Raw genomic sequence first — 27,128 nt, 5'->3', positions numbered from 1 at the left:
CTCCAAAGGCAAGGGAAACAAAAGTAAAAACGAACTATTGGGACTTCACCAAGATAAAAAGCTTTTATAGAGCAAAGGAAACAATTGACAAAACCAGAAGACAATCAACCGAATTGGGGAAGATATTTGCAAATTAGATAAAGGGTTAGTATCCAAGATCTATAAAAAGCTTATGAAACTCAACATCCAAATCATCATCATCATCATCATCATCATCAACTAGTCAAGAAATGGGCAGAAGATATGAACAGACAATTCTCCAAAGAAGACATACAAATGGCCAACAAACACATGAAAAAATGCTCAACATCACTTGGCATCAGGGAAATGCAAATCAAAACCACAGTGAGATACAATAAATGTTGGTGAGGATGTGGAGAAAGGGGAACCCTCTTACATTGTTGGTGGGAATGCAAACCAGTATAGCCACCCTGGAAAATAGTATGGAGGTTCCTCAAAATGATAAAAATAGACCTACCTTATGACCCAGCACTTGCAATACTAGATATTTATCCAAAGGATATAAACATAGTGATTCAAAGGGGCACATGTACCCCAATGTTTATAGCAGTAATGTCCATAATAGCAAAACTATGGAAAGAGCCCAGATGTCCATCGACAGAGGAAGGGATACATATACATACAATGGAATATTACTCGGCCATCAAAAAATGAAATCTTACCATTTGCAATGACATGGATGGAACTAGAGGGTATTATGCTAAGTAAAATAAGTCTTTCAGAGAAAGACAATTATCATATGATTTCACTCATATGTGGAATTTAAGAAACAAAACAGATGAACATAGGGGTAGGGAGGGAAAAATGAAATAAGATTAAATCGGAGGGGGAGACAAACCCTAAAAGACTTAACTATAGGAAACAAACTGAGGGTTGCTGGAGGGGAGGTGGGTAGGGGGAAGGAATAATTGGGTGATGGGCATTAAGGAGGGCACGTGATGTAATAATGAACACTAGGTGTTATATGTAACTGATTAATATAACACTAGGTGTTATTGTAACTGATTAATCACTGAACTCTATCTCTGAAATCAGTAATACACTATATGTTAATTTAATTTAAAAAAAATTTTTTAAATATATTTATCCTGTTCCCTTGATCCTTTTCCCTCATTTCTCCCCAGTAACTAACCAATCTATTGTACTTAAGCAAGATCATAAGATCAGTGCCCTGAACCCCTTATGTATTTTCTTTTCTCTCTCCAACACTTTCAAATAATTCACCTTTCTAGGCAATGACTTTTGAAATGTTTTCACGTTTATGTGTGCCTGTGCACTATACATACTTAAGGTGTCTTAATGGGTGAAAACCCTTCCCAATTTGTTTGCAAATTTGTTCAACCCACTATACCATCCAGTGTGAACTTTATGAAGTCTTTCAGGAGAAATCCTTTTATAGACCTTACTATTTGTTAACATTATTCTTCCCCTGAGTTACGGAAAATTTTTATCTTGCTGTAACCATGAATGCTAAGACTGGAAATATATCCACCTTTATTTTGGCCTTCTAACTTTAAAGTAAAATTAATGGCCAACTTCTAACAATTTACAAAAGTATATGACAGATATTCTTAAGTGTTAATCTTAACCTACAGGATTCATACCATACCCATTTTATCTTCACCTGGAGTCTGTAACCATTTGTTTGATCTTTTTGTGTTACAGACAAATGTATTTTAAGCTGTTTCAAACCCTTTGTGGAATAATGCAAGGAAGAAAAGGGAAGAAAGGAGGAAATGTAGGCAGGTGGAGGAAGGAAGGAGAGAAAGAAAGGAAAAAACCTGGAGTGTGTGTGTGTGTGTGTGTGTGTGTGTGTGTGTAGCTCAGATTTAGGAGAATATCATGAAGTGCTACATGGTAACTCATAAGTATAGCTGTGACAAGCTGAAGCTGTGATAGTTTGGGCTCATACATCTATTTGGTGGCACAGATTCCTCTCAGCTGGGTCTATGGAAAGTTGGTCCAAGTAGATATGATTAGTTCATACATCTACATCTTTCCTTTGCATCTTTTCTGTAACCCCAGTACCTAACATTGTGTTCAGTGTGTGGTTTGCATTGAAGAAATATTTATTAAATAAATGGGTGAAATGATTTGTCTTACAGCTGTTGAATATGCTGCAAATCACACATACTAAACCTATATTTTAACTGTCATGCGAGGTTCTCAAATCATTTATTATATACCTGTTTTTCTTTGCATGGTTCATTGAGGATGAATAGGTACAATACTTCTGTAAGCTGCAGTTCTAGTTAAAGCTCCACTATCAAACTCTGCATGAGCTTCTGAACTTGGAAAAAAAAATTGAGGAAAGACAAGGCCTAGAGCCCTGTGATTCTTGATCACAAACTTTCTCCTCCAGTCCATTACTTGTCTATTTGTCCACATACTATTTTATAAGTTCAGAAAGGGGTTTATTTCAGTTCAAGACTTTAACATGAATTTTGGAGTCTTTGTACTAAAATTTTAATTCTTATTCATTTTTCCCTTACAAGTCAAAAATAGAACATATCAACATGTACTTTTTATCGTGTGTCAATAAAATAATCAAATCTCCATCTATAAAAGCTCTTGTTTTTTATCTTCTTGATATATACAATGTACATCCTATTAAAATAATGTAATAAGCACTCAAACTAAGTTCTTTGATGAGTACCTCCAAATAAAGTAACTGCTTTTTATTCACAATGAGATAAAAATAACCAGCTATATTTTTACTAAGACTAGTCTGTCCAATTGCCATCCCACTCCAACCAAGAATAATTTTTTTTCACATACATCATTCTGCCACAGATCAACCAGAATCTTGTCTAATACAAGGACCATTTTTACATTATAGATAATAATGTTTCACTTTTTTTTCCTAGGAAGAAGGATTTAAATGAGAAAAGTACACTTCCTATGAAAGTACAGTCGCCTTTCTAGTATTTTTCCACATGTCTTATGAAAGAAAGAAATGTATTCATACTTGAAAAAAATCCATATATCTTTGTACTGTGGCACTATACTTCCTAGGAAATGATGACACAGAAAATTCCATGAGGAAATGTTGAATTATACCTGTACTAACAGCTGATACCCAATAAAGCAATTACAACTTAGTGTTATCTTTCGGGTCATTGTGATCTCAAAACACAATTTGGGTCATAATTATTCTAATTTTCTTCTCTTTTTCATGTCTAATTTCTAGGCCATGCCTGTACTTCAGTTTCTCAGATACAGAAATTAATTTAGGACTGTTCTTTATTAAAATATTCTGTTTACTATAATAAGTTGATTTGAAATGTCATAATAAGCATAACATAAACTTGTAGTAAATGTATTAGAAGCTACATATATGTTTTTCAAAAATCATTTAAGAAATTCAGTTATGATACATTGATATCCAAATAGCCTTCCAAAGTTTATAAATTCAGTGAGGATGAAAAAAAGAAAATAAAGCCATATAATCCCTAAAGAGTCATTACAGCCTTAATGCAATTACTGCTTCACTGTGTCTAGGAGTAGTCAAAGGAAGTCAAATTAGAAATCTTTCCATGCTTGTTTTCATATTGAGATCTTTTATTGGGAAAAAGACAGTTTCTATCCATAAGAATCAATGCATAGGAATTTAAAGCCATGAGTCACACATATTTGAAAATGAGTAAACTTGATTTTTACCAGAAGTTAGTGGGGATGTTTTCAATCCACCATCAAAAAAAAAAAAAAAAAGAATTAGAATTAAGGCAATTCTTTCTAATCTATCCAGTTTGTGAAATGCTTAACTATTGGCAATGAAGCATAGAATTTTTTTTAAAGTTTTATTTATTTATTCATGAGAGACAGAGAGAGAAAGAGACAGAGGCAGACTGAGAAGCAGGTTGCTTCTGCAGGGAGCCTGTTGCAGGACTCAGTCCCAGAACCCTGGGTCACCATCTGAGCTGAAGGCAGACCCTTAACCGACTGAGCCACCCAGGTGCCCTGAAGCATAGAATTATGTGTAAATGTCTAAACACTTTCATCAATATTGAATACTTCTCTATTTATTTGGCATTATGCCTTCACTGTTTAGTAGTTCCTCATGATTTTGAATATGGGATATTAAAGTTAGTGATTTATCTCCTTCATAGAACTTCAGTGTATTTTCTCAACTACTTACTCTCATCATTTGTCAGATTAACAAACATTAAACTTGAGGGTCTACATTGTATTACTGTGAAACATACTATTTTAATGTGAAGTAATGAGAAGTTTCAAAAAACCCCTTTTACAATAGGTGAATAATAGAGGGAAAGGTAGAACATTTTCAAGAAGTATTTTTCACTAAGGGAACATGCTTTTACAGATTGAGAATTTTGGGACAATGTTTATTTATAAAAATTTTGAAATCCTACCATTTCTAGGAAACTATTCTTTTTTTTTAAGATTTTATTTATTTATTTGAAAGAGAGAGAGTGAGTGAGAGAGAGAGAGCACGAGTGGGGGAAAAGGCAGAGGGAGAGGGATGAGCAGACTCCCCACTGAGCAGGGAGCCTGATGCAGGGCTCAATCCTAGGACCCTGGGATCATGACCTGAGCCAAAGGCAGCCGCTTAACCAACTGAGCAACCCAGGCACCCTGTGGGAAAACATTCAAAAATCATATCTTTGATCAACTTAGCTCAAAAAGGGGGAAAGGGCCATATCTACTGAGGTATGAGTAGATTAATAAACAATAATAGAAATACAAATATGACTCATTTTTTAGGTCACTTTATTTTTAGGAAAGTATTTTCAAATTGTGCAAATGCAACATAATTTAAGAGAAGAGAGTTGAACCTCAATCAATGCTATAATTCTTCATACAGATAGTTGGGTATTTTGATAACTACAATATTCCCAGAGTAATGAAAATGGATGAGTATAATTAATTTGTACAAGCCATTCTAGGCTGCTATAAAATGAAAATAACATGACTTTTCCACTCACATTTATAGAAAAAGAATACTTTATATCCTCATTATATTCTGCTAGAGCATACAAGTCTCTCTAATTTGGAAAATTCATGCTTGGTTTTACACACCATTCCTGGCATGACATAATGAGACACCAAGTTGGACACCAGACACCCATAACCACTTCTATTTCTCTTCTCACTATGCAATTTGGTTTTATTAGTAGTAGAAAAATCAATATGTAGGAAATATTGTAAAGAAATAAAAGGACTATTTAATATGTTATAAATGTATTGTCTATTTTCTTTCTATATTGGCAACTTGCATGCACTATAAAAAATAGTGTGTAGTGCATATAATCTGAAAATTGTGGTATTTAAAATTGTATGGTATAGATTTATTTTTTAGGCCCTGATAATGAGATAAAAGTAGGTACAAGTTATAAAAGTAGAAATTCTTTAAGTTTTGTTTTTTCGTTTTTTTTGTTGTTGTTGTTTGTTTGTTTTTTGTTTTTTGCCTTGCATCTAAATGCTGTGTTATATTGACAGATCTGGGAAATTTTAGTGGCCGGACAAGAAGTGCAGTCTCTGTGAGGGAAGGCCAGGGGGTTGTTCTGCTGTGCTCTCCTCCGCCTCATTCACCAGGTACAGTAGGATGCCATTCTATATTGCTGCTGATCTCTTTTACTATATGCTCATTCTTTTAGAGAGGGTATTGACTAAGAAACATTCCAGGTGAAATGTGCATGGTTTCTTTGAAATGTATTGCAGTACCAGCTGAGTAATTAAAGATCATATACTCTAACTACCACTGGACAGAAGACTGCACTCCTATGATAAGATTGCTTTATTGCCATTCTAACTGTTGATTGTTATGGTTATGTCTCTGCCTGCCACCAGTGAGGAATACATTGCCTGGAGCACAAGGAATATGATAAACTGAGAGAGTAAAAACTTCTCAAAATTATTTGGAGTGTCAGAGTTGAGTTAACTGAATAACAATGTGCATCTTGTTTCAGAAGATAAGCTTGAAACTGGGTTGTTTATGGTATTGCTTGTCACACTGGAACAAAAACTGCTAAGAAATATATACATATTTTTGAGTTTCAAACAAGACTATGATTTATGAATGACTTTTTGGCCACTTGAGCTCTTATTTATAAAAGTCATAGCAATAGGTAAGTACTTCATGGGGTTTAGAGGAACAGAATAGTAAACTGTGCTCAGATTAATTATAGTCCCTTGGCCAACCCAGGTAATTATACTTCTCATACTTTTTTTTAAATTCTATAATTTGAGATGAATACCTCTTTGTATTTCAGTATAGTTTTCCTATAATACAATTTAAGAGTGGCCAGTATAAATTAGAGAGAGAGAATCAAATGTCTATCTGAAAAATAACAAAGACCTTAGCGTTAACAGGAAACAGAATTCAGGGTCCTGGCATCTCAATCAATTTTTCTTCTTTGTTTAGTGTGAAAATCATACTTGTTTCTAGGTTGTAATTATCAGTATAGTAATGGGACCCAATTTTGTTCTACCATAGATAATTTTTATCATAAATTACAATAGAATCTCAATCAATTTTCTTAAAATTTCTCAACTTTATATGGCCCCTTTCTAAGTGTTTTGAGATAAAAATAAATTATGTTTTAACAGAAAAATATTTTTAAAAAAACATTTGGCTTTGAAACTCAGATAATAATTACTGTCAGGAACAATTTTTGAGTTTTCCCTACCTAATTCTTTTATGTCAATTCAGCCCGTTCCTTTTGTGAATAGTTGGGGGCCTTTTAGAGTAAACATGTTTTGTCTTACCTGCTTGGGATTCTAGATTTAGATTCTTTCAAGGCAACATGTGTTTTAACTTTTTTTCTATGGATAAGACAAAAAATTTTAGTAGATTTAAGAGAATCCTCTAGCATCAATATATGTTAGTCTAATGTTGTGTTATTAGATTTAGTTTAAGGAGCAGTATTAGATGAATAATTGTTAAAGATAAAAGAGAAGAAGGAAGAGGAAGACAACAAAGGAACCTGTTCTATAAAGGATGAAAGTGTTCACTGTCAAACCTATAGGAGTTAACATGAAAGCAGGATTTTTTGAAATATAATCTATATCTCAAGGCTGTTAGAACATGTGCAGAAATGGGAAATGTGAAAGAATGACACAGGAAGCAAAACTGCAAGATTACACAAAGACAAATTATCCAATTGCCAAAGAAAACTACAGAGATTTCTAATGTGGAAAAACAGCAATAATGAATTGCATACATGATAAGCAAGAGATAAGAATATGTATTAATAAATAAAATAAATAAATAAATAAAAATCTGATATCTGATTGAGATCAATGAGAGTAATGCCAGATGGTTGCTATCATGTATATGTTGTAAGAAATATTAGCCTGGGGGCATCTGGCTGCCTCAGTTCGTGGAGCATGTGACTCTTGATCTCGGGAGCTTGATCTCTACATTGGGTGTAGAGATTACTTAAGAAATAAAAATTTTTTTAAAGAAATATTTGAGTGATTGTGTATGTTAATATGGTAGGAGAGGTTGTAGTCTACTAGGTACTCATTTCGGGGTTTTATGTCAAATGATCCACTCAAATATCAATGTTAGCACCACAGAGTTTTAGGGGATATGCTCATGGCCCAAAATAACAGGAGTAATTCAGCATCCAGACCAATGTCTAACTCTTACCAGAAGGGTAGTTTTCTCCTGATCAGCCAAATTCTATCTTTAAGGTTCTTTTTTGAACATCCCTTTTATATTCTTGCTCCAACTGAAACTTGCATATACCCTGAAGACATGGCTTTCCCACAGCCCTTTAAAGTCATGGCTATTTATTCTTCCAATTCGTAAATGCCATTCAGAGTAAGATTAGAACAGATGTCCCCCTTTCTCCTCATTACTCATTCTCCCTTCTTCCTCCTTACAAACCCTTAGTTTTGAATTTCAAACCATTAGAACTCTATTCTTTCTTGTTGAAGTCATTTACACTCTCCAGCTTATTATCTTCATTTCCTGAGATTTTACCACCTAGGTCACTGTCAATTTCTTCAATACTGTTCCAGCCTTAATATTTGGTCATTTTAATAGAGGTCTTACAACATCCTGTTCTCTTCATTCTTTTTATTTCTCCATTGGGATGCTCTTATTTACAACGAACCGTGGCCACTTGATCTATTATTACCAACATCTACAGTCTCTCAATTGCCACACTTCTATTCTCTGATTAGCATCTACTACCTTCTGCTCACTCCTTCCAGTACCCTGAAGTCCTTTCATGTCATTGAAATCTACAAATCATTGATCCTAGCTCCTTTTCACTCTACTTCCCCTCCTTTGATTCTCACTTTTCTCCTTCAGTGATTATCATTTTCTTGCATAGGGCTCCAATTTTCTCATCCTTCTTATGCTTCATCACACTGACTCAACAGTTGGCAAAACCTTAATCCTAATGTAGATCCAACTTTTAGCTTACTTCATGCCCAGACCTACTCAATTTAATATAACTGTAAAAGAAAAGAGCCAGAGAGATTTACGCAGACTGATCCGAGTTTAAAAACCGAACTATGAATTTCAAGTGCACTTTAATGCTGATCAGAAATTTTAAAAAGAAAACAATTCTCTTACTGTATTTCTGTCAAATCTTCAGTATGTCTCCCATCTTTCAGTTTTTCTGCTATCCCCACTCTCTGCTTGCTGATAACCATGCATCCAACGTCACTGGGTCACTGGGAAAAGGAAGGCAATTGGGAGATAACTTCCACAGCCTTCACCACCAAATGAAACATTCATTAGCATCTGTACTGATAGATTTTAAAATCCTCCACCCACCTTTTTTTTTTCTTTTCTTTCTTTCTTTTCTTTCTTTCTTTCTTTCTTTCTTTCTTTCTTTCTTTTTTTTTAGAGAGAGAGAGTACATGCGGGAGACTGGGGGGGGGGGAGTTAGGGAAAGAGAGAGAATCTTAAGCAGGCTCCACACCCAGCACAAGCCTGATGGGGGAGGAGGGGAAGGCTCCATCTCACAACCCTGAGATTATGACCTGAACTGAAACCAAGAGTTGAATGCTTAACTGACTGAGCCACCCAAACACCCCTTCCCTTTCTAAGTATAGATGCACTGTTGTGCTTTTACAGCCAATCCCTTAACTTGTGCACTATAGTTCATCCTTTTTCTGTCTACTTCAAGAAATCACTTTAGTGAAGATGATCTGCATCTTCACCAGAGATTATTTAGTCTTTTCTTGATCATTCCCAGCAGCATGCAACTATACTGTCTCTTCCTTCACCTGAAAACAAAACAAAGCAAAGCTCTCTTGGCTCTTGTCATCTTTCACCTACTACCTCATTTTTCTGTTCCTTTTTATCACAAACTCTTCAAAACCTTTGTCTGTCATACTTTATCTAATCCCACTACTTTGATTCTCTCTCTCTGTCTCTGTCCCCTTTTCTCTGCCTCTCTCTCTTCTTAAAAAGTAGATTTATTGAAGGACAATTTATATCCTAGGAAACTCACTCATTTTAAGTATAGTTCACTGAGTTTTAGCAAATTTATAGTTGTGCTACCATTACCAAGATCTAGTGTTACAATACTTCCATCATTTCACAAAGGTACTCCCACCCAATTTTCCCATTGATCTACTTTTTTAGAAAATTCATTCTAACTGAATCCAATCATACAGTGTTCAGTCTGTGTTTATATATATGTGGTGAGAGAGAGACAGTGGATGTGTGTTTGGTTTCTTTTACTTAGTTTAATGTTTCTAAGTTTCAGTCATATTATGGCACATATCAGTAGTTTGTTAGTTTGTGTTGCTGAATAGTTTTCCATTGTATAGGTATACCCCGTTCTGTTTATCCATGACTCAGTTGATGGGCATTTGGATTATTTTCAGTCTTCAAGTTATTGGTCACTTCATCCTCCATAAAATACTTTCTTGTTTAGCTTTTAAATACTTACATCTCTGAAACATATCTCTAATCAGGACTCTGGATTGTATATTCATTTGCCTATTTGACATTTCCAATCAGAATGGTTAATAGGCATGTCAAGACTAACCATGTCTAAAACTGCACTTCTGGTTATATCTTCCCCAAAACTGCTCCACCTGCAGTCTTTTCCAACTCAGTCAAAGGCAATTCCATCTCTTACTCTCCATCAGGCCTTAGAGTCATTTTTAACTTCTCACTTTCTGACACCCCACATATAAACCATCAGCAATTTCATTGGCCCTACTCAAAATTTTATCCAAAGTCTGACCATTTCTCAAACCCTCTACTGCAGCTTTCTAGAATGAACCACTATCATCTCCTACCTGGGTTATTCACAATAGCGTCTTAATTAATCTCCCTTGTTTTTGATTTTTTTCAATCTATTCTTAACATAATAACCAGAGTGATTCTTTAAAATGAAGTTGTGTCATGTCACATCCCCCCCACCCCCCACACAAGACACTCTAAAAATTCCCCATCTACTAAGGGCTGAATTGAGTTACCCCAAAATTCATATGTTGTGTGATGGTATTCTGAGATGGGGCCTTTGGGAGGTAATTAAGTTTAGATAAGATCATGAGGGTGTGGCCCTCAAGATGGGATTAGTGTCCTTATGAGCAGAGACACTAGAGAACTTGCTCTCTCTCTCTCTCCCTCATGTAAGATTATAGAACAGAAGCAGTATGTGCAAGTCAGAAAGAGAGCTCTCACCAGAAACCAACTATGCTGGTACCCTGAACTCAGATTTCTGGACTCAAATACTGTGGGGGAAAAAAATTTCTGTTGTTCAAGCCACCAGTCTATGGTATTTTGTTATGACACTCAAACAAACTATTACACTGTCTAATTAAGAATCAAAGCCAAAGTTCTCATAGTGGCTTCAACAGCCCTCACCATGTAGTAAGAGATCCTTTCTTACCACTTTGTCCTCATAATGATGTTGCAAATGAACATAATTATAAAATACATAAATGAAATGTGATTCTCATCATTAATAGAGAAGAATAAAATGTGAAATTTGTATGTTTGCCAAAGGAACAAACTGAAAGCTAAAGGATTGGAATTATTCATTGAAAGCACAATCATACTAAGAAATAGTGATTTAATTCTAGCCTTGCTTGGCCAATTAAAAGGAGAACTCTGAAAATGTCTCAGGAAAGTCAAATAAAAAATTATTACTGAAGAGGCAAGGTTAAAGTGCAGCAAGAATAAGCCAAGGCTAATCAATGAAAGAAGCCTAGGGTTTGAGTACCTGCTCTGACACCTATTATGATCTCAACAACTGCCTTCTTTTTGGTGGAATGAGGTTGTGTATTGTGAAATGAGTATAAAACCTGATACATAAAACCTCAGACCCAAATTTCTGTATCATCCAAATAGTCGTGTAGATCATCATAGCATAACTATTTAACCGATACTTAATTCTAGTTTGGGCCTCTCTCTTCTTTTACTTTCTTATTTCAAATCATAATTATTTTATTACTTTTTTATCATGATTTTATTAATTTTTTATTTCAAGTTTTTATTTAAATTCCAGTTAGTTAACATAGAGTGTGATATTAGTTTCATGAGTAGAATTTAGTGATTCATCACTTACATAAAACACCCAGTGCTCACCACAACAAATACCCTCCTTAATCCCCATCACCCATTTAGCCCATCTCCCATGGACTTCCCCTCCAGCAGCCCTCAGCTCATTCTCTATAGTTAAAGGTCTGTTTCATGGTTTGCCTCTCTCTCTTTTTTCCTATGTTCCTCTATAAGTGAAATTCCACATATGAGTGAAATCATATGGTATTTGTCTTTTCTGACTGAATTATTTCCTTACATAGTACATTCTAGCTCCATCCATGTCATTGCAAATGACAAGCGTTCATTCTTTTTATGGTTGCATAGTATTCCATTGTATTCTATCCCAATACGTACAATATTTTTTAAAATTTTATTTAAAATAAATTAATTAACAAATACTGTATTGTTAGTTTCAGAGGTAAGGTTTAGTGATTATCAATTACATGTAACACTGAGTGCTCATTACATCAAGTGCCCTTCCTAATGCCCATCACTGAAATATCCCTTTCCCCCCACCTACCTCCCCTCCAACAACCCTCAGTTTGTTTCCTATAGTTAAGAGTCTCTTATGCTTTGTCTCCCTCTCTGATTTTGTCTTATTTTATTTTTCCTTCCTTACCCCATGTTCATTTGTTTTGTTTCTTAAATTCCACATATGAGTGAAATCATATGATAATTGTTTTTCTCTGAAAGACTTACTTTGCTTAGCATAATACCCTGTAGTTCCATCCACGTCATTGCAAATGGTAAGATTTCATTTTTTGATGGCTGAGTAATATTCCATTGTATGTATATGTATCCATTTCTCTGTCAGTGGACATCTGGGCTCTTTCCATAGTTTTGCTATTATGGACATTACTGCTATAAACATTGGGGTGCATGTGCCCCTTTAGATCTCTATGTTTGTATCCTTTGGATAAATACCTAGAATTGCAATTGCTGGGTCATATGGTATGCCTATTTTTATCTTTTTGAGGAACCTCCATACTGTTTTCCGTAGTGGCTGTACTGGTTTGCATTCCCACCAACAATGTAAGAGGGTTCCCCTTTCTCCACATCCTCACCAACATTTGTTGTATCTCATTGCAGTTTTGATTTTCATTTCCCTGATGATGAGTGAGGCTAAGCATCTTTTCAAGTGTCTGTCAGCCATTTGTATGTCTTCTGAGGAAAAATGTCTATTCATGTCTTCACTTTATTTTTTAACTGGATTATTTGTTCTTTTGGGTGTTGAGTTTTATAAATTCTTTATGCATTTTAGATACTAACCCTTTATCAGTTATGTCATTTGCAAATATCTTCTACCATTTCAAAGGTTGTCTTTTAGTTTTGTTGATTGTTTCCTTCACTGTGCAGAAGCTTTTTATCTTGATGAAGTCCCAACGGTATATTTTTGCTTTTGTTTCCCTGCCTCAAGAGACCTATCTAGTAAGATGATGTTAAGGCTAATGTCAAAGAGGTTACTGCCTGTGTTCTTCACTAGAATTTTAATGGTTTCCTGTCTCACACTGAGGCCTTTAATCCACTCTGAATTAATTTTTGTGTATAGTGTAAAAATGTGGTCTAATTTCATTCTTTTGCATGTTGCTGTCCAGTTTTCCCAACACCATTCATGGAAGAGACTGTCTTTTTTTCCATTGGATCCTCTTTCCTGCTTTGTTGAAGAATAACTGACCATATAGGTGTGGGTCCATTTCCGGGCTTTCTATTCTGTTCTTTTGATGTATAGTCTGTTTTTGGGTCAGTACCATACTGTCTTGATTGCTACAGCTTTGTAATATAACTTGAAGTCTGGAATTGTGATACCTCCAGCTTTGCTCTTCTTTTTCAGGGTTGCTTTGGCTATTTGGGTCCTCTATGCTTCCATATAAATTTTAGGATTATTTGTTCTAGTTCTGTGGAAAATGCTGTTGGTATATTGATAGAGATTGCAGTAAGTGTGTAGGTTGTTTTGGGTAGTATAGACATGTTAACCATGTTTGTTCTTCCAATCTAGAAGCATGGGGTGCTTTTCCATTTCTTTGTGTCCTCTTCAAATTCTGTCATAAGTGTTCTTTAGTTTTCAGAGTACAGATCTTTCACCTCTTTGGTTAGGTTTATTCCTAGGTATCTTGTGGTTTTTGGTGCAGTTGTAAATGGGACTGATTCCTTGATTTCTCTTTCTGCTGCTTCCTAATTGGTGTATAGTAATGCAACCGATTTCTGTACATCGAGTTTGTATCCTTTGGCTTTACTGAATTTGTGTATCAGCTCTAGCAGCTATCATGTCATCTGTGAATAATGAAAGTTTGACTTCTTCCTTGCCAATTTGGATGCCTTGTATTTCTTTTTGTTGTCTGATAGCTGAGGCTAGGGCTTCCAGTACCATGTAAAATAATAGTGGTGAGAGTGGACATCCCTGGCTTGTTCCTGACCATAGAGGAAACTTTCTGTTTTTCCCAGTTGAAGATGGGAAAATAGCTGTGGGTTTTTTCATCTGTGGCCTGTATTATGTCGAGGTATGTTTCCTTTAACCCTACTTTGTTGAGGGTTTTTATCATGAATGGATGTTGTCCTTTGTCAAATGCTTTTTCTGTATCTACTGAGAGGTTCTGATCCTTTCTTTTATTAATGTAGTGTATCAAATTGATGGATTTGCAAATATTGAACCATCCTGCAGCTCAGGAATAAAACCCACTTGATCCTGGTGAATGATTCTTTTAATGTTCCATTGGATTTGATTTGCTCATATTTTATTGAGAATGTTTGCATCCATGTTCATTAGGGACATTGGCCTGCAATTCTCTTTTTTAGTGAGGTCTTTCTCTCGTTTTGAAATCAAGGTGCTGCTGGCCTCATAGAATGAGTTTGAAAGTTTTCCTTCCATTTCTGTTTTTTAGAACAGTTTGAGAAGAATGGGTATTAATTCTTCTTTAAATGTTTGGTAGAATTCCCCTGTGAAGCCATCTGGCCCTGGAGTTTTGTTTGTTAGGAGATTTTTGTATTCCTGATTCAATTTCTATGCTGGTTATCACTCTGTTCAAGTTCTCTCTTTCTTCCTGTTTCAGTTTTGCTAGTTCATATGTTTCTAGGAAAATATCCATTTCTTCCAGGTTGTCCAATTTGTTGGCATATAATTTTTCATCATATTCCCTTTTAATTGTTTGTATTTCTGTGGTGTTGGTTGTGATCTGGCCTCTTCCATTCATGATTTTATTTGGATCCTTCCTCTTTTCTTTTTGATAATCCTGACTAGTGGGTTATCAATTTTATAATTCTTTCAAAGAACCAGCTCCTGGTTTCATTGATCTATTCAGCTTTTTTGTTTGTTTGCTTGCTTCTGTATCATTTATTTCTGCTCTAATCTTTTTATTTCCCTTCCTCTGCTGGCTTTAGGCTTCATATGCTATTCTTTTTGTTGTTGTTCCTTTAGGTGTTAAGTTAGGTTTCCTATTTGAGATTTTTCTTTCTTCTTGAAGTAGGCCTATATTACTACATACTTCCCTCTTAAGACTGCTTTTGCAGCCTCCCAACAGTTTGAACCAATGTGCTTTCATTTTCTTGTGTGTGTGGAGATATATATATATCTCCACACACATTTATATTCTTTCTTTAAATTCCTGGTTGACCCATTCATTCTTTAGCAGGATGTTTTTTAACCTCCAGGTATATGTGGTCTTTCCAAATTTTTTCTTGTGGTTGACTTCAAGGTTCATAGTGTTGTGGTCCGAAAAAATGCATGATATGATCTCAGTCTTTCTGTATTTGTTGAGGACTGAGTTGTGACCCAGTATGTGATCTATTCTGGAGAACGTCACATGTGCGCTTGAAAAGAATGTGTATCCTACTGTTTTAAAATGCAGTGTTCTGAGTATATCTGTGAAGTCCATCTGATCCAGTGTATCATTCAAAGCCATTCTTTCCTTGTTGATTTTCTGCTTAGATTATCTGTCCATTGCTCTAAGTAGGGAGTTAACATTCCTCACTATTATTGTATTATTATGAATGAATTCCTTTATGCTTATTATTAATTGTTTTCTATATTTGAGTGCTTTCATGTTTGGGGCATAAATATTTATAATTCTTATATCTTCTTTTGTATAGACCTCTTTATTATGACATAGTGCCCTTCTACATCTCTCGTTACAGTCTTTGGTTTAAAATCTAGTTTCTGTAATACAGGTATGGCTATTCTGGCTTTCCATTAGCATAAATATTTCTCCATCCCCTCACTTTCAATCTGTAAGTATCTTTAGGTCTGAAATGAGTCTCTTGTAGGCAATGTATAGATGGGTCTTGGTTTTTTTATCCATTCTGACACCCTAAGGTTTTTGAATGGAGGTTTTAGCCCATTTACATTCAGAATGATTATTGATAGATATGAATTTAATGCCATGTTATTATTTTTTTAAGTTTTTACTTTTTAATTTTTTTTCAGATCTTATTTATTTATTTGAGACAGAGAGAGAGAGGACGATTGGTGGAGAGGTGCAAAGAGAGAGGGAGAAGCAGACTTCCTGCTGAGCAGGGAGTCTGATGTGGGGCTTGATCCCAGGACACTGAGATTATGACCTAAGCTGAAAGCAGACACTTAACTGACTGAGCCACCCAGGTGCACCTGCCATTGTATTGCTTAAGTCATTGTCTTGGGAAGTTTTCTCAGTTCCTTTCTAGTCTTCACATTTTTGAATTTCTATCCAAAAAGTCCTCTTTAATACCTCTTGCAAGGCTGGTTTAGTGGTCACAAACTCTTTCTGTTTGTGTCTGTCTTGGAAACTCTTTATCTTTCTTTCTATTCTGAATGATGCCCTTGCTGGATAAAGTAGTCTTGGCTACAGATGTTTCCCATTCAGCATATTGAATATATCATGCCTCACTCTTCTGGCCTGCCAAGTTTCTGTGGGGAGATCTACAGCTAGCTTTATGGGTCTTCCCTTATAAGTTATGGACTTCTTTTCTCTTGTTGCTTTTAGGATTTTTTTTCTTTATCTCTATCTTTTGCAAATTTAACTATATTATGTCTTGGTGTTGGCCTGTTTTGTTGATTTTGTTGGGCATTCTCTGTGCCTCCTGGATCTGGATTTCTGTTTCCTTTCCCAGACTAGGGAAGTTTTGGCTATAATTTCTCCAGTAAACATTCTTCCCCCTTTTCTTTCTCTTCTTCTTCTGGGACCCCTATGATATGAATGTTTTATGCTTTATGGAGTTGCTGAGTTCCCTAAGTCTACATTTGTGATTCAATGTTTCTTTCCCTCTCCTTTCAGCTTTATTTTTTCCCATAATTTTATCTTTTATATCACTTATTCATTCCTTTGTTTCTCCCATCTTTGTAGTCATTACATCTAGTCAGTTTCACATCTCAGTGACAGCATGTTTTATTTTAGCCTGACTAGTTCTTAGGTTTTTTATCTTTGTGTAAGGGATTCCCTAGTGTCTTCTATGCTTTTCTCAAGCCCAGCTAGTATCCTTATGATCATTGCTTTAAATTCTGGATCAAGCATGTTACTTATATTGGTTTTGATTAGATCCCTAGCTGTGACCTTTACTTGTTCTTTCTTTGGAGACAAATTCCTCCATCATGGCATTTTGTCTAGGTCTCTCTCTTCTGTGTGTTAGGAAAGCCTGTTATGTTTCATGCTTATGAGAGTAATTGCTTTATGAAGAAGAGGTCATATACTACCCAGGGTCTGGTGCTTCAGGAAGTGTCTCTGGTGTATGTGGTGTGCACTCTGCTGCTGTGTTTTGGCTGCTTTTTCTCTTAGGTTCAGTCCTTTGCAGAGTTTCTCTTTGCCTGCAGTGGGGATTGTTTGGTTCTTGGCCAGAGTGTGGTGAGTTTTGCCAGGTTTGCTCTGTTCTGCTTGTTGAAAGAGACTAGTTCCACTAGAACTGAAACTTTGCAGAACTCAGTGGTCAATAGACATGGTGCATGTAGAGGTGGTTTGTGCTGGTCTTCTGGGGGAGAGGCCTGCTGCTCTGATTCTTAGGCACACCTTCCACAGAAAAGCAGCACCTGCAGAGTGGAGGGGTGTGGGTCTTGGTATAAGGGGGTTAGGCCATCAGTGTTGGGACTGTATTGCTCACAGAAGCCAGCTTATGCTGAGGGGCAGGGGAGAGAACTGGTGCCAGCCCCCTCCCTTATCCCAGAGAGAAGAGTTTGTACCCAACACTGTCCAGGAAGTCCTCCAAGGAAAGTAAAAATCTTGTGTGTCCCAGGCTTCCCTCAGATCTCTGCCTTTACCCTGACTATATCTGGGCTATCTGGACACCTGGCAGCACAGTGCACCTGTGTTCTATCCCAGGCAGGTTGGCTGAGATTTAAAACTCCAAACTTTAGGGACTTAACATGGTGGGGACCCACACTGGTCCTCCAGGGGAGGGTCTTGCCATACTGGGGTGGATGCAGGTTTGTCCCAGAAGGCAGTCACACCAAGGCACAAAGGGGTGGATTTTGGAGTACTACCCAGTGAAGAGTCAGTGTCCATGTTAACTACACTCAGCAGGTGTCTCTGCACCTATATTGAGGGGCAGGGAATGGTAATGGTGCCTGCTAGCTTCTTTGTTCCTGGAGAGGCAGTGCTACCTCTCACAGATGCACTCCAAGAAGGGGGAATGATTTCTCCCAGTGCATCCCAGGGGATCCCTGGATCATACCATCAGCTATCAAACTATCTGCCCTCCTTCTCTACAACAGCACTGCAGAACCCACCTGCTCTACGCTGGCCACACTTCAGACCTCCAAAACTCTAGTGTTTGAGCCCTGCTTGTTGTAAAATTTCACAAAAATCAACCCTTCTTGTTTTCCCAGTCAGTGTTCTTAGAGAAATGTTTTCCTTGTGTGATCCCCCAGTGCTCCTCTCTTTTTCATACTCCTCTCACTGTGACAAATGCATCCTCCCCTCTGCAGCACTCACAATCCTTTTCTCCCCCAAATCATGTCTCCACACCTCTTACATGATGTGGTCTTGTATCTTCCTCTAGTTGTACATTTTGTTCTATTAATCCTCAAATCAGTTTCTTGGGTACTCAAAATGGCTTGATAGTTACCCAGCTGTGTTTGAAGGATGAAGCAAGCCCAGGGCCCTCCTACTACTGTGCTATCTTATCTCCCAACAATTTTATCAGAATTTTATTATGTGAAATAAGTATTGGAAGTAAAATTTACTAATATTTTTTTCTACCTTAGTAGGTTATATGTTCTTTAAGGGTACAAAACAGCACACCTAACAGCAGGTATTTATTGAACTCATGTTAAATAACTGAATAAATGTACTGATGCCATTAGTTGAATTTTTCAGGGCTTTAGACAGTTCCTATCAGCCTCCTGATATAAGTTTATCACAACCCATATTTATTAAAGATATTTGGGTCACCTAATATCCCATTCAAATTAAATATTACTATTTCAAAGTATAGCAGCTTCTATAATTCAATAGAACTACATAAAATTATAAATAGTTATATATCACAGAAGATTAAATACTATTCAGAAATAGCCCAAAGATTCATTTTTCTCATTACCTCAAATGGAAGTACAATGCACAATTTTTGTGTGAATAGAAGTAAAACCTAGGATTGACTTTTTTGCAAAATAACCCTGTTTAATTCCCAAGAGAACAATATTAACTCCTGTTGGCAACATCTGTGAATGAAAATATCTTGATTAGAAACTGAAGTAGTTATTCATCTATGAGAAAATATATTTTTCTAGACTGTTAATCATATCTGCTTAAGATGATTTTGGTTGCAAAAAAAGAAAACCTCTGACAGTTTAGTAATTTTGAAATTCAGGGTTAATTGTAAAATAAAGGTCTATCAAAATGAAATAAGCCTCATAAATCCTATAATCATATATAGACTTATTTTATGGTTTAGAGGTTATCACCATATATACTTTTAAATAAAGAAGGCAGTAATCAGTACTTTAAATACATTTTGTTCATATTATGTACAATAAGCTATTTCAGAAGCTTGCATTGAAGTGGGACTTAAACTTCTTGTATGAAGTATTAGGCTATAGTTAAAAATATATGTGAATCTATCACTCTACATATAACGATCATATTTTCATATTTACTGTAATATATAATCCTTGCAAAGCATCTGAGAGAGATTATTGTCATTTCTGTTGCATTGAGGAGGAATCTAAGCTTCAGAAAAAGTGAAATACTAAGCTTTTATACTTAGTAAATGATGGAACCAGAATTTCAATCTTTGATACATTTATACCATATAAAATATATTTTAGTTAAAGCTATATTAAAACCTTCACAGCATGAATGCAACAAGACTTTTTTTTAACACTGGAATTGTCAACCTCTCAAATATAATGCTATCATGTTACATCAAAATTGTAATAATTTTTTTCAATCAACAAATGTTTACTGAGTGCCTACTATCATTTTACTAATGAGCTTAGCCTATTTATATTTGTTTCTATCATCTTCTTTTGTACCAGTTACCCTACTTTTTCTATAATTTATTTGCCCTATTTTCACTTCCACTGTCTTTTTTTTAAGGGGTGGATGTTAGTTATATTTTTCCCTTCTACTCATTTCAAAATTACATATTTTATTTCTGTCATTATAGCAATTATACATTCAATCTTAATATCTGTACTTAAAATCATTCTGATCACTTTAAGTATATTTGATCTTGGTGATTAATTGATCCATTCATTCATTAGTCAAATGGAATTTGAAGAAGAAAATGAACTCAAGTTTATGGCTCTATAACTATTTCATATCAACTAGGAAATAAGGTTGGTTTGATAGAATAAGATTAGTCGAGTTCTGGATATATGAAGTGTTAGTTACTTAAAGGTACAACAGAAATGGGGTATGAATTTGAAGTCTGGGTAAAGGATTTAAGCAGGAGACTATAATTTTAATAATAATCAGCATAGCCATCTCAGTAGTAATCAAAAGATTGTTTGGTTTCTCCCAAGGAGAGTATTTACAATGTGAACACCATATATTACTCTTTCTGTGGAAAAAAAGGAAACCACTTGTTTTGTTTTTGTGATAGTAACCAGTTTAAATAGCTGCCAATCACTGGCAGAATTTGAGCCTTTATTTGTTATGGTTTAAACAGATCTCAGATCTACATTAAAATTGCTAACATCTACAGTTTACATTTTTTAGCTCAGATGCAAAAGAAAATCATTGACTATTTAAGGATTACATTGCTGTGGTTCTCAAACATACAAGATGTAGAAGCTTCAAAGTTTAATGTATCTTCTAGATGAGGAACACCAGGGACTCTACGGTTGTAAAAGAGAGGAATTTATCATCAAGAAAAGATAACCAGAATCATTATTTGCCATCTCTATTATTTGCAGAGAATTTGAATAGGTCCTGAAACAAGGTGTAAAAAGAGCATAAAAGTTGCAAGCTTTGTCCCAACAGTCTTTACATTCAAAAGGAGAAACACCAGAGTTCATAAAAGCCACTTAGAGCCAGAGATAAAGCATAAAACATAAGAAAAAAATTTCAAAAATTTTTATCATTTTTCATATTCTACTGCCTAGACCCCTAGCTTATTCTTGATTCTACTAGCCTAGTATCATTTTGTCTTGATGATTTTGTTGAGTTATGAGTTATTGAGTCCCAGGCAAAACAAATCCCCAATTGTTGATATATCTTTTTCGAAATTCAAAACCATGGACACAGGTTCAGCTCTTTCAAACATGTGCTCCATGCCAACAAGTCACTACCACTACTCCGATCACATGTCACTCATGGGGAATAATAATGCTGAACTGGGTTTCAAAGTAAAGGAGAATAAAACCATAATAATTGATTATATAGGAAGTACCAAGGAAAGTGGATTAAGGCATTATGCAATGATTTACAAACTAAAATTATTTCATTTCTGCATGCTATGTGTTTTGATCTATCATAGAATATAGCTGAATTTGGAAACTAAATGATCTGTAGAAAAGCCTATGTCTGAGCATGCAGGAAACACAGGAGCATGATGTACTTGGTTGTCCCTTTCACACTTTCTAATTTTAAGCTCTATAACATAATTTATTCAATTTGGAAAAAATGCTCAAACACCAATGGACAATGAAGGACTAAAGGCCCTGGTCCTGTCCCAGATGCTAAACCTTAGGAACCCCTCAATTCCCATAGGCCTGAAGTATTGGTTAGGATAGAGCTAAGAAAGCCTTCAGTTCTCCTGTCTAAGCTGTTAACATTTCAGCTGAGACATTTTTCTATTAAAGATAAAAAGAAATAACTTTTATTTTCTCTAGATTGAATATTTTTTTTACCTCATCCTAATTTAAAACAAGTAGACAGGTTCACCAGCTTCAAATCCATTGTGGAATCAGATGTTGTATACATAAATTTAGAGAATACAAATAGATGCCCCCTTAGACAGTGTGGTGAAGGAATACTAGTTAGTCTCTGCTTCCAAATAGTATGCTAACCATAATATTTCACCTGGGATTTGGACTTAGACAGCCAGGGATTCCGATCCTAGTTCTGATATTTCCTATTGGCTTTGTTTGTTAAATGAAGTCTTATCCTTTTTATATTATAGATTTTATTTATTTATTTCAGAGAAATAAAGCAGGGGGAGGTGCAGAGGGGCAGAGGGAGAGGGAAAGAGAATCTCAAGCAGACTCTGCACCCAGCATGGATCTCAATGCAGGGCTTGATCTCATTACCCTGAGATCACTACCTGAGCCAAAACCAAGAGTCAGATGCTTAACCAACTGAGCCACCCAGATGCCCCAAATGAAGCTTTATCTTACCTGTAAAGAAGGAATAATAAAACTACCTCACAGGATTGTTGAGAGAATTAAGAGATAGTTTATGTACAGCAATTAGCCCAATGCTTGGAAGATAGTGAGCATTAAATTCAATTTTGCCGTGAAGATCTGTCTTAAAGAATATTCTTTAAAATACAAATTCTGTGAAAGAAGTGACACATTAAGTCATAATCTGATAACATTAATCACAGTTGGCAGGGATTAGTTGACATCAAACTGACAAAGGCAACTGTAGGATGAGTGGTACTTGGAAATGTGAATTTGAGGGTTTGAGATGGGAACGAGATCACTGAAAGGAAAAATGAACTCTGACAGTAAAGTAAAAGGCACCAGGTATCTTGCTATCTTCAGGTGGCCTCTTTGTTTTAGGATAGCTGGTACCAGAAATTATTCCCTCAGAGCAGATCTATATAAAATGGGGGAAAAATTTAACAAAGGTGAAAATAAAATATTTTTGTTGATATTTTTGTCTTAAAAAATACATTTTACATTATAAAATCTGCATCATAACTTTAAAATTTTGTAATAGCTGCAACTACTCAAGATGTGGTTTTGGCACTCTTTTTCCAAGATCAGAAAAAGTAATTCTTAAAAAGTAATTGGCTCAAAATATTTGAGGAGTTCAACAATTTTCTCAAGACCTTTCTTAATTATTTTATTTCAAATAACTATTATGTTGATCCATATTCTTGCAGTTTCTGGTCCATTCATCAGATCTTCATTTATTAGTAACTAAGTTCTAATGAATGGAGCCATTTTCCAAATTTGCCTTTATTAACTTCATGAAATCCATAATTTTGCAAGCTGTGCAATTTCACTTTGGAATATATAATTGTCATATTCTAATTTGTTATAAATAACTGACCAAAAAGAGATTGACAAAATGGAAAAAGATAGATTCAGTGCTAAAAATGGAAGAGTTGCAACTAATTTTAAAAGCAACCAATTTGTCCCTATTGTCATGTGATTATCATTTTTCTTCCTTAAAATATCTTGTAATCAAGTACACTTGAGTTACATTATTTGGGCGCACAGAATTCTATTGTTAAGTTCTGACTAGGGTCAGCCAACTTGTTAGGACATGAAAACTGATGTTTTATATTCTCCATATAGTATCTTATTTAATCTTTATCCCTGCTTTGTAACTTTATTGTTGTTACTTTCATTTTACAAATAGGGATATTATTTGTATCAGAGAGAAACTTGATACTATCTCTTCAGAGAGAAACTTGTCCGAAGTCTTGAATCTAATAAATAAAATGCCAGAGATTCAGGCCTGTGTAATTCCAAGCCTAGTGTCCTTTTGACTATATCAAATAGTCTTTCCACAACATCATTCTGAAATTTTATTGAAAATTCCTGTTTTCTGTGCACAGACGCCACTGGTTAACATGTTTATTACATCAGTTCAAATGAAAAAGTAATTTCATCAACTACTTTTATTGACTTGGCCAAATTGTTAACTGAATTGAATATTCCCTACTGCCAAAATCAAGTATATAAATAATATATGAATGTGAATTGTGTATATGTAGAAATTTTAATATTTTTAAAGATTTTATTTATTTATTTGAGAGAGAGAGTGCGTGTGAGCATGAGTGAAAGCAGAAACAGAGGGAAGGGAGAAGACTGCCCACTGAGCAGAGAGTCTGTTAGGGGGCTCGATCCCAGGACCCTGAGATCATGACCTGAGCTGAAACCAAGGGTTGAAACCTCAACCTACTGAGACACCCAGATGCTCCAAATTTGTGTTATTTTTTACTCACATAGGAAAACATGCATAATAAAAAATAAAATAATAAAAAATACAAAAGTTTCTCTATCATTTCATTCAATGTATTGTAATCTTACCTGTTCTGTCTGGCTTCTAAACAACTGTTGAGATAGAGACATGGTAAAAATATTAAAATTTCTAGGGGTGCTTGGGTGACTCAGTCAATTAAGAGCCTGCCTTCAGCTCAGGTCATGAACTAATGGGTCAGGCTCCACACTCAGCAGGGAGTCTGTGCCAAGATTCTCTCCCTCTGTCCCTCCCCCCATTTGTGTACTCTCTCTCTCTCTTTCTCTCTCTCTCTCTCTCAAATAAATAAATCTTAAAACACACACACACACACACACAAATTTTACACCCTTAAATTACCCAGAAAAAAGCTGTTTCAACCCAAACTATGCTATCTGGTGAAGCATTTGTCTACAAGAGTTTTAACCAGTAACTTGACAGTTTCTGGACTTAGTGCTTATCAACAGGTACATATCAACATTCCCTTACAATTTCCACAAATATGTTTTAAAGTATATGCCTTTATTCTTTTCTTGCTGTATTTTGTCGTAATATGTCCTCTAGGATGTCACTGGAAAGGAAAACTCAGTGTGCTTTGGAGTGTTTGTTTTTTTAACTGTATCTGACAATATTTATACACAAAAAGCTAAATATCACAAAACAAACACTTCAGCCTGGGATTTGTTTTAGAATATTTAAGCACAGCCGAAAAGAAAAGATGTAGAACATTGCAATAACCCCTTTCTTTGCTTCCTATATTTGGAATTTCTACATAGAGCACATTGGGTTTATTTAATTATGTTTGGTTGTTTAATTGGATTTGACCACATATTCCCAACTTTTTAAAATAGCCTGTTTTTCCCTCTTTATGACATACTCTATGTAGAAGAGGGTAAGAAACAGTGGGTCAGGAAAGCAAGCTGCTTACTCCTTTGATTTGGGCAAAACAGTTAACAGTCAAATTAGTGTGATAAAATGCAGCCATGTTAGATTGAATTGATGAGCTTATAAATTAAAAGGCCTCATTTTTTAAAAATTAATACTTGCTTTTTTTTTGCATATGCTGTGATGTACCAGAGAAATTTTACCTCCTCATTGACTGTGAACTAATAAGAGAAGATGGTAAAAAGAAACACATTATGGGATGAGATAGTTGGGTGTGAATCCCTATTATATTTGCTAGAATTTTGGTTCAGAATGCAAAGAATAAAACTTATCCTACCCTCATTTTCTACCCTTGAAAAATGGCAGAAAAAGAGTCCTGAACTTGTATATTATTTTAAAATAAAATAATATATTGCTATTATTTTTCCCAAACTTCTTCTCAGGTAATTAAATAATACAATAGATCTTTGAGAGAAACAAACAAGTATCAAATGTATTCAAACAAGAAGAGCCAAGGAAAGAAAAAGCATATGCTGGCTTTAGATGAATATTGATTAGCATAGAAAATAAGAGAGACAACAATGCCAAAGTCCAGTCCTTTGCTTCCTTCTCTGAAAAATCTTACTATTCTTTGGCCATACTGTATTTAGCTCACTAAACTAAGCACAATCTTGTCAATCAGAGGTAAACAAAATTTTTCTGTATATAGCCAAGTGGTAATTTTTTTTTAATTTGTAGGTCATATAATCTCTGCAACAGCTACTCAACTCTGCCTCTGTAATATAAAAGTAGTCATTGATAGTACAAAATGAATGAGGGCACCTGTGTTGCAGTGAAGCATTATTTATGGTGTATTATTATAGCACTTGAAATCTATATACTTTTCATTCATTTTTTCAAATTTTTTCAGCTATTTAAAAATGTAAACTCTATTTCTAGCTCACTCGTCCATTGAGGAGTGGGTAGAAAACCAAAATTATCTTCCCAGGCCTATTTTTCTTAAGAGGTTCTCTTGATAATGCCACTTCCCCTCTAATTCTTTGTGACCCTTCCCTCTTTTTACAATATCCATGTTGGGTTGGAGGCAGGGAGGCAGGGAATAAATATACAATATTTAGCACTTTCTGGTTGCACATGATAGAAACTTAATGCAAAATAGCTTAAGCTCAATCTAAATAGGGGATGGTATGGGTCTTTTATACAGCCTGCTCTTACCATAATTCTTCACTCTCAAAGTTCTACATGTACGAGGAGTTGAAAAGATTCTGCGAGAAAACGTATGTACAGTGCTAAACATAGTGACTGCTGCATAGTAAATATTCCATAACTTAGTGGTTATGATGATGATACTCCTACACTTTATCTTTTTATAATCCACTAAGTAAGAAAAGGTTCAGTTTTCTCTCCCCCTCTCCCTTATCAGTATTCCTAAGTGCCTACAAGCAAACTTTCCTCTCTTGTCCAATTCCTATCACATATACCACTGCATAATAGTCATTTCTGACATCTTTCCTACTTAATATGGACTCCAGAGGCATTTCTTACTTCTTAGTAACTTTTATAAGGCTGCTAACAAGGTCTTGGATATATTAGGTGCTTAATATATACAGCTAACTAACTCTCTAAAACCAGTTCATAAGGCAGTCCAACACACCCATCTTAAAAACCTCATTTCTGCATTTTAAAGAAGGTTAACATTAACATTCTTTATTATTTTATTTTCAAGAAAAGAAATGTAGTGATTTTGTTATTTTATGATATTTAATATAAATCATACTGTAGAAAAGTATATATAAATAGAAAGTATTATCTTCATTTAGGAATTTTAGCTAATGCTCTTAATTGGAACGTTTGAGTTATTAATACTTTTTTCTCTTTATTTTATATCACTTACTAAATATGGATTATTTTAATTAGATATATTAATGTATAATTAACATATACAATTTTGTGTACAATTCAATGAGCTTTAAGAATAAAGAATAAAGTCATATAACCACAACCATATTTTTTCTTTTTTAATTTAAATTCAATTAGCCAACTGATAGTACATCATTAGCTTCAGATTTAGTGTTCAATAAATTATCAGTTGCTTATAATATCCACTGCTCATCACATCACATGCCCTCCTTAATGTCCTTCACCCAGTTACACCATTCCCCCTCTCCCCTCCAGCAAACCTCAGTTTGTTTCCAGGAGTC

General features: G+C 35.1%; 1 protein-coding gene across 1 annotated transcript in view; it reads left to right on the top strand.

Annotated features, from left to right (window-relative positions):
* The window catches only part of CNTN5 (contactin 5), a gene marked incomplete at its 5' end in the record, with an annotated part of 603,858 nt that overhangs the window by 94,614 nt on the left and 482,116 nt on the right, over window positions 1-27,128 (top strand). Inside the window, one exon of the mRNA XM_008688424.2 lies at window positions 5,482-5,577. Coding sequence (XP_008686646.2) covers window positions 5,482-5,577 — 96 coding nt within the window. The remainder of the gene's footprint in view (window positions 1-5,481; window positions 5,578-27,128) is intronic.

The sequence above is a fragment of the Ursus maritimus genome, unplaced genomic scaffold (genome assembly GCF_017311325.1).
Source record: "Ursus maritimus isolate PB19 unplaced genomic scaffold, ASM1731132v1 scaffold_16, whole genome shotgun sequence".
In the NCBI taxonomy this organism is placed as follows: domain Eukaryota; kingdom Metazoa; phylum Chordata; class Mammalia; order Carnivora; family Ursidae; genus Ursus; species Ursus maritimus.
Note: the sequence above shows the minus strand (reverse complement) of the source record. Positions and strands in the feature narration are given on the sequence as shown.